At 43.7% G+C, this 10,666-nt stretch overlaps 2 protein-coding genes across 4 annotated transcripts; one reads left to right on the top strand and one right to left on the bottom strand.

Annotated features, from left to right (window-relative positions):
- Positions 1–8: 8 nt before the first annotated feature.
- On the bottom strand, positions 9–6,439 carry DENR (density regulated re-initiation and release factor). Of its 2 annotated transcripts, none has more exons than XM_072936261.1 (8): positions 6,317–6,439; positions 5,144–5,258; positions 4,420–4,439; positions 4,226–4,310; positions 3,529–3,618; positions 1,570–1,686; positions 948–1,087; positions 9–298 (listed from the first exon to the last, which is right to left on the bottom strand). In XM_072936261.1, exons 2-8 carry the CDS (start codon positions 5,247–5,249, stop codon positions 254–256), a joined length of 603 nt encoding a protein of 200 aa, XP_072792362.1. In that variant the 5' UTR covers positions 5,250–5,258; positions 6,317–6,439; the 3' UTR covers positions 9–253. The 2 variants fall into 2 exon arrangements, with proteins under 2 accessions (XP_072792362.1, XP_030141228.1); XM_030285368.4 differs by lacking the exon at positions 6,317–6,439 and adding an exon at positions 6,114–6,255.
- Positions 6,439–10,379, top strand: GPN3 (GPN-loop GTPase 3). Of its 2 annotated transcripts, none has more exons than XM_012577946.5 (8): positions 6,439–6,574; positions 6,651–6,759; positions 7,391–7,558; positions 7,976–8,100; positions 8,751–8,866; positions 9,161–9,257; positions 9,619–9,747; positions 10,136–10,379. In XM_012577946.5, exons 1-8 carry the CDS (start codon positions 6,527–6,529, stop codon positions 10,196–10,198), a joined length of 855 nt encoding a protein of 284 aa, XP_012433400.2. In that variant the 5' UTR covers positions 6,439–6,526; the 3' UTR covers positions 10,199–10,379.
- The last annotated feature ends 287 nt before the right edge of the window (positions 10,380–10,666 follow it).

Below are 10,666 nucleotides of genomic sequence, written 5' to 3'. Positions count from 1 at the left end.
AAAAAGTATTCAGTGAGGAACAGTAATTTTATTTAAATCTACTTCATGCTTAAGCATGGTAGAACCTCAATTTAACTTTGGCAAATACCACAAATAAAAACCCCAAAACAAAAAAGAAAACCAAGCAGCCTATACAGAGAATGCCAAGGAAATGGGTTCTCTACAGTTTCACTGCAGAGCAAATGGATTTAGAAGCCTCACTTTTGCTGTATCATTTATAACCATGTAATTAAATAAAGGTAGTCTTCCACTATCACTTCTTGACTTCTCCAAGATCTTCAATGCTGTCATCATCCACCTAGGGAGAAAAAGCCACAAGACAGCAAATTAAATATTTTCTTTTTACATGCCTCCTTCAACGTGCACCCCTGTAAGTGTAGTGAAGTGTGGGAGAAGTGAACAGCCCCATTCCAGATCTCCTGCTGTAAATCCTGTATGAGTGACATGTGCTTACAGGACACAGCTGAGCCTGCAGGGCTGGGAATAAAGACAGGCCTATGGAGTTAAACCATAAAGAATCCCACTTGGGAAATGCCAGGACAAGGGAGAGCCAGAGAAAGCCCTTGCAATTACAGTTCTCAGCCTTAAATTTCAGTCCAACCCACACTAGCTGGTCTCTTTTGAAGCACAAATGTGTCGGCCTTGGGGATTTTTCGTTTGTTTTAATTTTGTAATATTTTAAGAGGTGTTGAGAAACAGGATGGCAATGTAAGAACACTTAGACACTCACTGTTAAGAAATGGTCACAAAGAAGGCACAGATATTTGACAGCTGCATTTATTCTGACATGCCTCCCTCACTGTAGGGTGGGAATGCAACAACTGCTCTTTTATTTTTGTGCACCAATCTGTGCTGCCAAAGATGAAATCCTTTTCCAAAATCATTGGTAAATCACAGGCTAGTGTGGAAAAGCAGGTGTCTTCCTGAGAGAAAGAAGGGTTTATTACCTCAGGCCACTTCTCCTGGATTACATCAATAATGTCATCTGTAAAGTCCCCCTGAATGATGATTTCATCTTCTCCTGTTACTGAGGCACCGCAGGAAAATTTCTGAGCAAAAAACCTTTGTGCTTCCTTAAGATCGATTTCTGCCCAGGGGAAAATGAACAATTTAAGTACAGTTATTGTCACAAAAAATATTTTCTCAAGATAAAAGCCAAAATCTTGTTTTAACTTGAAAAAGTAGTGGCACTTTACAGTTGAAGCTTTGCTAGAGTTTCCACTGAAAGCCAAGTTTGTTATTTAGACCCAAAACATCTGACTCTACAGATCTACAAATGCTTCATGGTAGAAACTGCTGAATGTCCTCTACATGTTCTGTTGAGGTGAGTCTGCACCCTGTTTCAAAGAAACCTGTAACCCTCTTTGTCTGAAAAATCATGGCAGTAAGTGCCTTAATAATTTATCCCTGTGGGAAGTCAGTGTACCTTTGACATGCTTTGGAACTGCTAAAAGCACCCTGGGACTTTAATCTCACAGCTGGAAGGAGATTGCCCAGTGGAATACAACCAGAAGAAGCATCATGAGGCTAAAGGCAGGCACACCCAACACCAGGAAAACCCAAACTCACCAAATGTGGCAAGGCCACACACTCTTGTGACATATTTTTTCTTTGCTCTGGGAATTTTAGCTATCGTAACTTTCTGTGGTACAGTCTTCTTCTTCTGTTTTATCTGACCTCTTCCACCTTTAAAACAGAACATAAGGTTACATGATTAATTAAATTATGTCATAGTTCATCAAAGAAAAAAGCATACAAGGTCAGATTTTGTCCCTATAAACAAAGAAACTATTAACTCCCCAACACAAAAATGTATTTTGCTTATTGTCTGAGATATACTATTATTTAAGAAAGATCCCATGGCATCAAAGTCCAGTCTGATGGGAAATAACAATATATACATGTGAAATGTGCATTCAAACACAGGTTGCACAAAAGAACCCCACTACAATCAGCAAAAAAAACCCCTTTTCCCCACACTTTACCAATCACTGTGTTTGGGCTACATTTATATTGTTCCTTGGGTGTAGCCTGATATTTTTTTTTTTCTTTGATATTTTCCACAGCTATTTTAACATACTCATGGTTTGTGTCTGAGGCAAAGCAAGCTGCTCATGCCCATTTCCTGAGGCCACAAGGTTTTGCTTTCCTCAGGTTGCTGGGTTTAACAGCAGATCAAGTTCTGGACACCCGTGCACGACCCCACAATGAACCAGGCATGGAAATGTGAGCCAGCAGCCAAGCCCAAGCTGTGACAGCAGCCAGCCACAGCACCCCAATTCCACACCATTTACACCACCTTTCCCCCTGCCTGCTCCTAGGCCAGCCTCTGGGAACACTCTCCATTTCAGGCATTTCTGAGTCAGAGTAAAGCATGCAGAAGATACATTCCACTCATTAGGATTCTTCCAGCCAGATTAAGATCTCAGCTAACTTCGTGTACAGTCATCATGTTTTTCCAGGGTAACCAAAGTTTCATGTTTCTGAGCCTTCTCAGTATGAAAACCTAAAGAATTTATGACAAGTAAACCAACCCCTGTGACTGCTTCCAACATGCAGCACTTTCAATTCTATTTTATTATAAACCAGTGTCTGATAATTTTTATACAATAAATTTCTGCCTTAAACTTCCTTCAGTGAGTTTCAGCAGTGTCTTATGAAGTTTATGCTTATTTTCCCTCACACTCTTATAGTCACTCTTATATTATCCTGCTTAACACCATATTGTAAGTTTTCATGGAACTTTAGATTCTAGGAGAAAAATCACCAAATATTTTAAACACTATTATTTTAGAACCAGACTGAAACACCAGACTGGAAATTAATCATACCGCCCCTCATAAAATTGAAAACTAATCATACCACAACAAATTAATGTTGAAATAAAATCTCCTGAAATCTCTGGGAAAAGCATCCAAGTGACAGAACATGAATTACTGTTGTCACTACACATTGCCTGCTGAGAAGGTAAATTGAATTGGTTACCAAGATGCCAAAAATAAAACACAAATATATGTGGCATAAAATATGAAGGTTACTGGGTATTAACCATAATTTCTGGAGCATAACACACAATTGACACTGCACAGGCAAATACATGTTAACAGCTCCAGAACTCTGATTTATGGTGGAAAGCATGTTAATTAATTCAGCAGAAAGAACTCCAATGATCGAACATAAAAGTGTGTTTAAATTATTCCACATAACTTTGTATCTTCCAAAGTTGGGTTTTGAAAATGTTTTTCATTAGTACTGCTGGGAGGAGACACAGCTGCTAATGGAGACACAGGTAACAGATTTTAAAGCATGAAACCAAATCCTGTTCCGTGAATACAGAGAGGTGGAAGGAACAAAGGCAAAAGCAAAGTCATGAGGCATTACCAGATATACTTCCCTATGTATTCCCTATATTCCAGAGCTAACCACTAAAATGCAAGGAATTCGTGCCCTGCTCCAGACCAGCAGGTGAGAAAGGAATGCCCCAAAATGCTTTGAAATCAGTACCACAAGCAACTATTTAGACCTTGCCTCTCTTTTGCTTCTTCTTCTCCTCTTCTTCTCCTCCTCCCACATTTCCTTGGCCTTCTCCAACCCCAGCTTCCTGTTTAGGTGAATTTTCTTAAATGCAGCAGAAAGGAGTGAGGGAAAAAAAAAAACAAATTTAGTGATCAAACCCCACAGCCTTACAGGAACAGAAAGTAAGGTAAAGTGATATTTTGCTGAATCAGTACACTATGCTGAAGTGCAGCAGCCTTTTGACTGAGGCATGTTACATCTTTATTACAGCATTTCTGCAAATTAAACTCCAGAAAAGCCTCAGCTCCAAGCTACAGTGACAATTTCAATAAAGGCTCTTGCACAGAGACAGAAATAATGATATTAATACTGAAATTCCAAATGCAAACAATTAAGTTCTCCGTTATTAAAGACCTTTCCTCCAGCTATCCACTGTAGACTGGAAAGACATAAAATCCAATAAACTATCTCTGATGGGAAACAAGTGCATGGATGACTGTTTATGGCAGGAACCTTAAGAAAGCTCAAATATTATTAATGAAACTAAAAATTGATTATGTAGTGTTTTCTGACATTATAAAACCCATTTCACAACATCCAAAGCATTAACTCTCACATGATACATCAGGAAAAGGAAAGAGGATAAGCTCAGATATTTCTAAATATGTCCAAGGACACATATCAGTTAGAAAATAGAAAAGACTCTTACCGACTGTAAGCTTTGCAAACTCATCTGGAAAATTCTTTTCTAACCATTGTCTGCATTTAGTCACATCAGGCATGTATTCACAGTACTGGAGAAAAGTCATATGAATGTTGTTAGTGGAGGAATGACAAAATGCAACACAAATACACCAAAACAGGGCATAATAGGACAGAAGGAAATTTGGACAATGAACTCACCTCTGTTGGCAACGAACAGACTGGAGAAAGAAGGAGGAATAAAAAGAACAGATTACAAAAGGAATTTTTACTTTTCACCTTTTTACTTACAGACTTAGTAATTAAATTCCAAATGGTGTTTCAAAGTCAGGGATGAGTTCTTACATAACTTCTGGTTATAACCATACACTGACTCAAAAACTTTTCTTTATTGTTGCCACTCCACATTTTAATTCCTCTCTCATTAGACCTGTGCTCGCACGCTCTGCATTAGGATAAAACCATCACAGCAAGAGCTGCCAGTCACTGAGGGAAGGGGAGGAGAAGCCCAAGGTTGGGAAAAGCTACAGAACAAAACACCACTTCTACCTGAGGCAAAAGAGACACTGAACAAAGCACCAGGTGGTTTGGTCAGCTTTCCTTTCTCTGAGAGCTGCCAATGTCCCAGAGAGGGGACAGCCAAACCAACTGTGCCAATTTTCACACACAACAGGGCTGTTTCCTACTGTATTCCAGCCTGAAGCAAAATGACATCCCTATCTAAAAACACACCTGTCAAGATAATTTACTTCCCTTCAAATTTCACCCACGTAACTACAAACGGAACATGCAAAGAACACAGTATGGCAGTTTAATATATTCCATTTTTTCTATCACACTAATGCCCAACAGCCTTTTCTGTGCTTCCTGCAGGCAGAGATGTGTGCTCCCACTCCTGCCCAGCCAGGGAGCTCCCAGGACTTGCCTCCGCAGTAGAGCACCCGCAAGGGGTAATCGGCGTCGGACCTGGCACCGCTCCTGCTGTCCCCTCGGCAGTCAGGGACCACGGGCTCGGCCACCTCCGTGGCCATGTCACAGGCCTGCGGGTCACAGGGTGACAGCATCAGCACCCAGGGTCTGGTCTGCGTCAGTCACAGCCCTCCCAGCTCAAAGAGTCCCACAGGAAACAGGGCAAGTGTCAACAGATAGTGAGAGATCAGGGAGAGGAAAATGGGAGCCAAAAATATGAAAACATAGGGAAACTGCTTCAAAGGACGCCAAGCAGTACTGGAATTCTAGCATGTTAGGGGAAAGCAGCCAAAGCACCACAAAATGAAGAAAAATCTTTCAGAAACCCACATGGAATTACAGAACACACTGGGTTAAGGACAACATGAAGTATGTTAAATCAGTGGCACACAAACAGCGGGGGCACTGGAGGCAGGCACCTCTTTCATATTAGCAAAGGAAAGGGGTCATTTAAATCAGTGCCTGAAGAGTAACTACCTGATCCAATAACACTGGGGAAAAAAAAACCAACAGAGCATAAAAAAAGGAAAGCAAACTCAAGGCATTAATGGATTTAATAGCGGTCTACACACACGTTTTCAAGCAAGGGACTTAGCAGACAAGACTCAAGAAGGAAAGAGTTTGGAACACACGAGAAATCCCGCAGAGCGATGGGAGCACACAGGGTACGTGTGGCGGGGCGCAGGATGCGGTGCGAGCTGTGCTGAGCAGTGGGGAACGCTGAGGGAAAGTCCCGAGGCGGTGGGTCAGGGCAGGGGACAGGCACAGGGGCGCGGGGCTGTGCCGGGTGCCACGGGGAAAAGCGAGGGCGGGTCGGGGAAGGGAGCCGGGACACCGGGCACGGCGGGGATCACGGACACGGCCGGAGGGACTCACGGGGGCAGAGCTGAGGGGACGGGGGGAGCCGGGGGAATGCGGTTCGGTACCTGAGGAGGGATGGGCTGGTAGGGCGGGGTGGTGCCGGTGCTGACGGAACGGAGGGCCCCGCGAGGATGCTCGGTACAAGCACCGGGGGTGGGTCCCCGTCAGGGGCGGCAGCGCCGCGGCTCCGGAGGAGAGGGAGCGGGCGCGTGTGGGAGCTGGCAGGCGGGGGCTGCGCGGGGGGGCCCGGGGGCGGTGTCGGTGTTACCGGAGGCCCCTCGGGCCGCGGCGGGTCCCGGTCCCTCACCGCGCGCACGTGCGCCCGCCCCAGCGCCGCCGTCTCGCGAGAGGGGCGTGCACGGTTTGACCCCGCCGGCACGCCGTACGGCGGCGGGCAGGGCCGTGCGCTGAGCCCGTCACGGATTCAGCCGAGCTACGGGGCGCCGCAGCGGCCATTCCCCGCCGGGCCGCCGCAGCCATGCCCCGGTACGCGCAGCTGGTGATGGGCCCGGCGGGCAGCGGGAAGGTGAGCGGGGAGCGGCGGGGACGGGCGGGCGAAGGGAGCTCCCTGCCGGCTCCTGACGGCCGCGTGTGCCTTGCAGAGCACGTACTGCTCCACCATGGTGCAGCACTGCGAGGCGCTGGGCCGCGCCGTGCAGGTGGTGAACCTGGACCCGGCGGCCGAGCTCTTCAGCTACCCCGTCATGGCAGGTGAGCGCGGCCCGGGCACGGCTCGGCTCGGCTGCCCCAGACAGTGCGACCGGACCGGTTCTGTTCCTCCAAAACGGAGCCCGTGCACCGCTGGGGGAAGATGTTGGAAAATCGTTCTAATAAAGTAACGTGTGATCCTTAAATTAAGGAATAATTCTGGTCTGGTAGCAAATAGTGCTCAGTGCCTATATCAGAGGTTGATGCACTCTCAATCCCTGTATTTACCTACACCAGTGATTGATAGGTACTGGCAGATGCCTCAATTTCAAGAACAGCAGCAGTGTTTGTATCTGAACAAAGATGATAAGGAAAGTGCACCCTGACCTGCCCACATAGATGAGATACTTTCAGGGGAAGAGATTCATTAGACCATATCTTACCTTATATCTTGGGGAATGAGATGTTTCCAAGAACCCTCAAAAGACCCCTCTCCAGTAAGTCCCGGGAAGTATTTAGCATATATTTACCTGTGGAATGGAGGCATTTGTGTAAGTTTCATGAACATAACGTGTTGTGTTTGGTGCTGGCTGTGCCTGTGCCAGGGAGATCCCCCTGCACCCAGCACTGCTGTGAAGTTTCCTCAGCTGCCAGAGTTCATTCCCTGCCTTTGGGGCCGTTTGTGTTGTCGCAGACATCCGCGAGCTGATAGAAGTGGACGATGTCATGGAAGACGAGTCCTTGAGGTTTGGCCCCAATGGTGGCTTGGTGTTTTGCATGGAATACTTTGCCAATAACTTCAGCTGGCTGGAGGAGAGCCTCGGGCACGTGGAGGATGACTATGTTTTGTTTGATTGCCCAGGTAAAGCCACGCCAATGTTTTGGCATCATTCTTCATAAGCGTTGGAAAATTCGCAAATTGGAAAATGTGGTTGTGGATGGTTGTGATAATTCCCATTTTGTTCAGCTATTATCAGTTGTCAGGGTCACTTTCAGGTGTCTCAGGAGTGAACTTGGTCCTGGGCTGATCTGGGTGACTGCGCAGCTATTTGGTAGCATCATGAGCTGTGGCAACTGCAAACTAACACTAACTGGGGACCAAAGGAGAAAAAACCTCCTTTTATTTCTTTTCTATTTCACTCAAACACAGAGCTGCCACAAAAGAGGGTGCTTTCCTTACCAGTTTTTATTTCAGTGCAGTTCCCCTGTATACATATAACTGTGTACTGTTCCTGTTTGCTTCACATTCCTACCTGTTAACATCCTGAGTGTGCTCCAGGTCAGATTGAACTCTACACACACCTGCCAGTGATGAAGCAGTTGGTGGAGCAGCTGCAGCAGTGGGAATTCCGTGTCTGTGGAGTTTTCCTTGTGGATTCTCAGTTCATGGTGGAATCTTTCAAGGTATCCATTTGAAATCTGTTGATAAAGTTCATTTTTATAAAGAACAAGAAGTCTGAGCCATTCAGGGAGCTGGGTTTGCCCAGAGGGAACATTGCCAGGTGCAGGGAGATGTGGTTGCTGTCATCAGCTGCCTCAGACACAGCCTGCAGCAAGGACAATCCCAGATGGATGTAAAGCAGCATTGGGAGAGTGAACAGACTGGGACAGGCACAGAGGGATTGTGCAGTGAATGTTCACAGAGTCAAAACTTGACTGGGCAAACCCCAGAGCAGCCTGCTCTGACCTGGAAGTGCTTCTGTTTGAGCAGTTGTAGGAGCCAGATAACCTCCAGAAGTCCCTTCCAACCTAAATTCTTCTGTGATTCCATGAGAGCTTTCTCAGATCCCAAGAACAAGCAGGCCACCTTCCCCATTTAGCAGTAACTATTCCAAGAAGGGTTTTGGTTTTCTTTTCCTTTTCAGTGGCAGATCCATATTTGAGGCTCCAAAAATTTTGCCACTTCCTTTTTCCAACAGAGAGAATGATTCCTCATATGGCTTTGTGTCCATGTTCCATATATTCATTACCAGATTTGGCCTGTGGTTGAGTGTCCTGCATGTTTGTGTTCTGTTTTTGTGTACTTTAATACATCATTTTTCATCCTCTTCAAGTTTATTTCTGGAATCCTGGCAGCTCTCAGTGCAATGATATCTTTGGAGATTCCACAGATTAACGTCATGACCAAAATGGATTTGCTGAGCAAGAAAGCCAAGAAGGAAATAGAAAAGTGAGTTCCAAAAATTTATTTACTCTGTGGTACAATATACTGAAGCAAAGTTCACTTGAGTCTAATGTTTCCCACAATTAAAACCTACTCATTTGGAATGGGAGAAGATGGATTTTGTTTATTTCAAACAATAATCTTTAAACATCTGGGTAGGATGCTTAATTTAGTCAGAGTCAAAAAAATAGCTCCATGTTTGTACTGATCTCTGGCTATTTCTGTAAATAATTATCTTGGATCTTTTATGTCATTTTGAATGACAGACTTTCAATGTTGATGACGACTTTGTTTCTCCAGGTACTTGGATCCAGATATGTATTCTATGATTGAAGATTCTACAAATATATTGAAAAGCAAAAGGTTTAAAAAACTGACCAAATCTATATGTGGATTGGTAGGTACATTGCTTTTGAGCTAGTACCCTAAAATTCACTATCACTTTTTGCTTAACTAATATTTTTTTTGTTTTTTCAGATTAGCATGAGATTCTTGATACTACTGATAAGATACTCTTGATATCTGGATTATAGCCAATACATTTTCTTTGAATTCTTTTCTGTTGGCAATTTTGGGAATTTGCTGCTGCATAGAACTTAGGATTGGTAGCCAGGTGTTCTGAGTAGGGAATTGGGAATTGCCGTTGGTTTGCAGTGTGAGTTTAAATGCTATTTTAGAAGTCCAGAAAAGAGTGGTTTAAGGAAGAGGCTTTGAGTGCTGTGATTGAGAATGAACTTTTCTGCATTTCCCTTCTGTAGATTGATGATTATGGCATGGTTCGATTCCTGCCTTTGGATCGCTCTGATGAGGAAAGCATAAACATCATTCTGCAGCACATAGACTTCACCATTCAGTATGGAGAAGATCTGGAATTTAAAGAACCAAAGGTAAGGGACTGTTGCTGAGAAGATGAAAAATTAGAAAGTATCCGTAAGAGAAGTTGTGATATAAGTATGTTCTTTGCTTTGCTACTGAATTATTCTCTTTGTACAGTTCAAAATAAGCCATGTTTAGTCTTTCAGTGACAATGCTTGTATCATCTTCATTTAGTTATAAAAATGAAATTCTTTAATATAATCTTGAATATGCAGGTTGATCAAATGGTTGTTTAAAAGTATTGGCTTGGTTTTCAAAAATAACAGAGTTTTAACCTTCAAATATCAGAAAGGACCACTGAGATCACTAAGATTTTTTCCTGCATGACTGTTCAAAGTCCCCTAATGATTCCTGTGTTCAGCCCAGGAAGGTTTATGTTTTCTGGATTTTTTTTGACAGGAATGTGAAGAAGATAAATCTGCTCTTGTGGATGAATACTTTCAAGATCATGTGGATGAGTAAGAAACATGTTCAAACTGTGAGGAAAATACTTTGCTTTTGATAAAAAATAAAAATAAAATAAAACCCCCCAACCCCTACACAAACACGCCTGATGTTTTATCTGTAAAATAACTAATATTTATAATGGAGAGTGAGTTATATGACCTCTTAACTACTTTAATAAACAATTTTTTTTACTGTGCTTGGGTGTGTTATAAAATACATAGGCCAGTGTTAGTACATATAAACAAGCAGAACAAGAAACGGCCAAGAGGTTCATCAGACCAGCAAATCCTCAAAATATATTGAGGAAAAAGACTCAGAAAAATCTGTATGTGGCAGGTCTTGATCTGACTGAATTAAACCATTCAAAAGTTGGGGAAACCACCGTGGTTTAATTCACCTCCAGATTGCCATTGGGACGAGCCACGCTTAGGGCGTTTTGAAAGGATAAACCCCAGCCCTGCAGTTGAATTATTGTGACTCACC

Source organism: Taeniopygia guttata, chromosome 15 (genome assembly GCF_048771995.1).
Source record: "Taeniopygia guttata chromosome 15, bTaeGut7.mat, whole genome shotgun sequence".
Classification (NCBI taxonomy): Eukaryota; Metazoa; Chordata; class Aves; order Passeriformes; family Estrildidae; genus Taeniopygia; species Taeniopygia guttata.
This window is presented reverse-complemented; position numbering and strand designations above follow the sequence as displayed.

Coding starts and splice junctions, on each gene's coding strand:
- GPN3 (XM_012577946.5), top strand. CDS start 6,527: ATGCCCCGGTACGCGCAGCTGGTGATGGGCCCGGCGGGCAGCGGGAAG. Junction 6,575..6,650: donor GCCCGGCGGGCAGCGGGAAG/GTGAGCGGGGAG, acceptor TGTGCCTTGCAG/AGCACGTACTGCTCCACCAT. Junction 7,559..7,975: donor TGTTTTGTTTGATTGCCCAG/GTAAAGCCACGC, acceptor AGTGTGCTCCAG/GTCAGATTGAACTCTACACA.
- DENR (XM_072936261.1), bottom strand. CDS start 5,249: ATGGCCACGGAGGTGGCCGAGCCCGTGGTCCCTGACTGCCGAGGGGAC. Junction 4,311..4,419: donor TCTGTTCGTTGCCAACAGAG/GTGAGTTCATTG, acceptor ACTTTTCTCCAG/TACTGTGAATACATGCCTGA. Junction 1,088..1,569: donor GTGTGGCCTTGCCACATTTG/GTGAGTTTGGGT, acceptor TCCCCTGGGCAG/AAATCGATCTTAAGGAAGCA.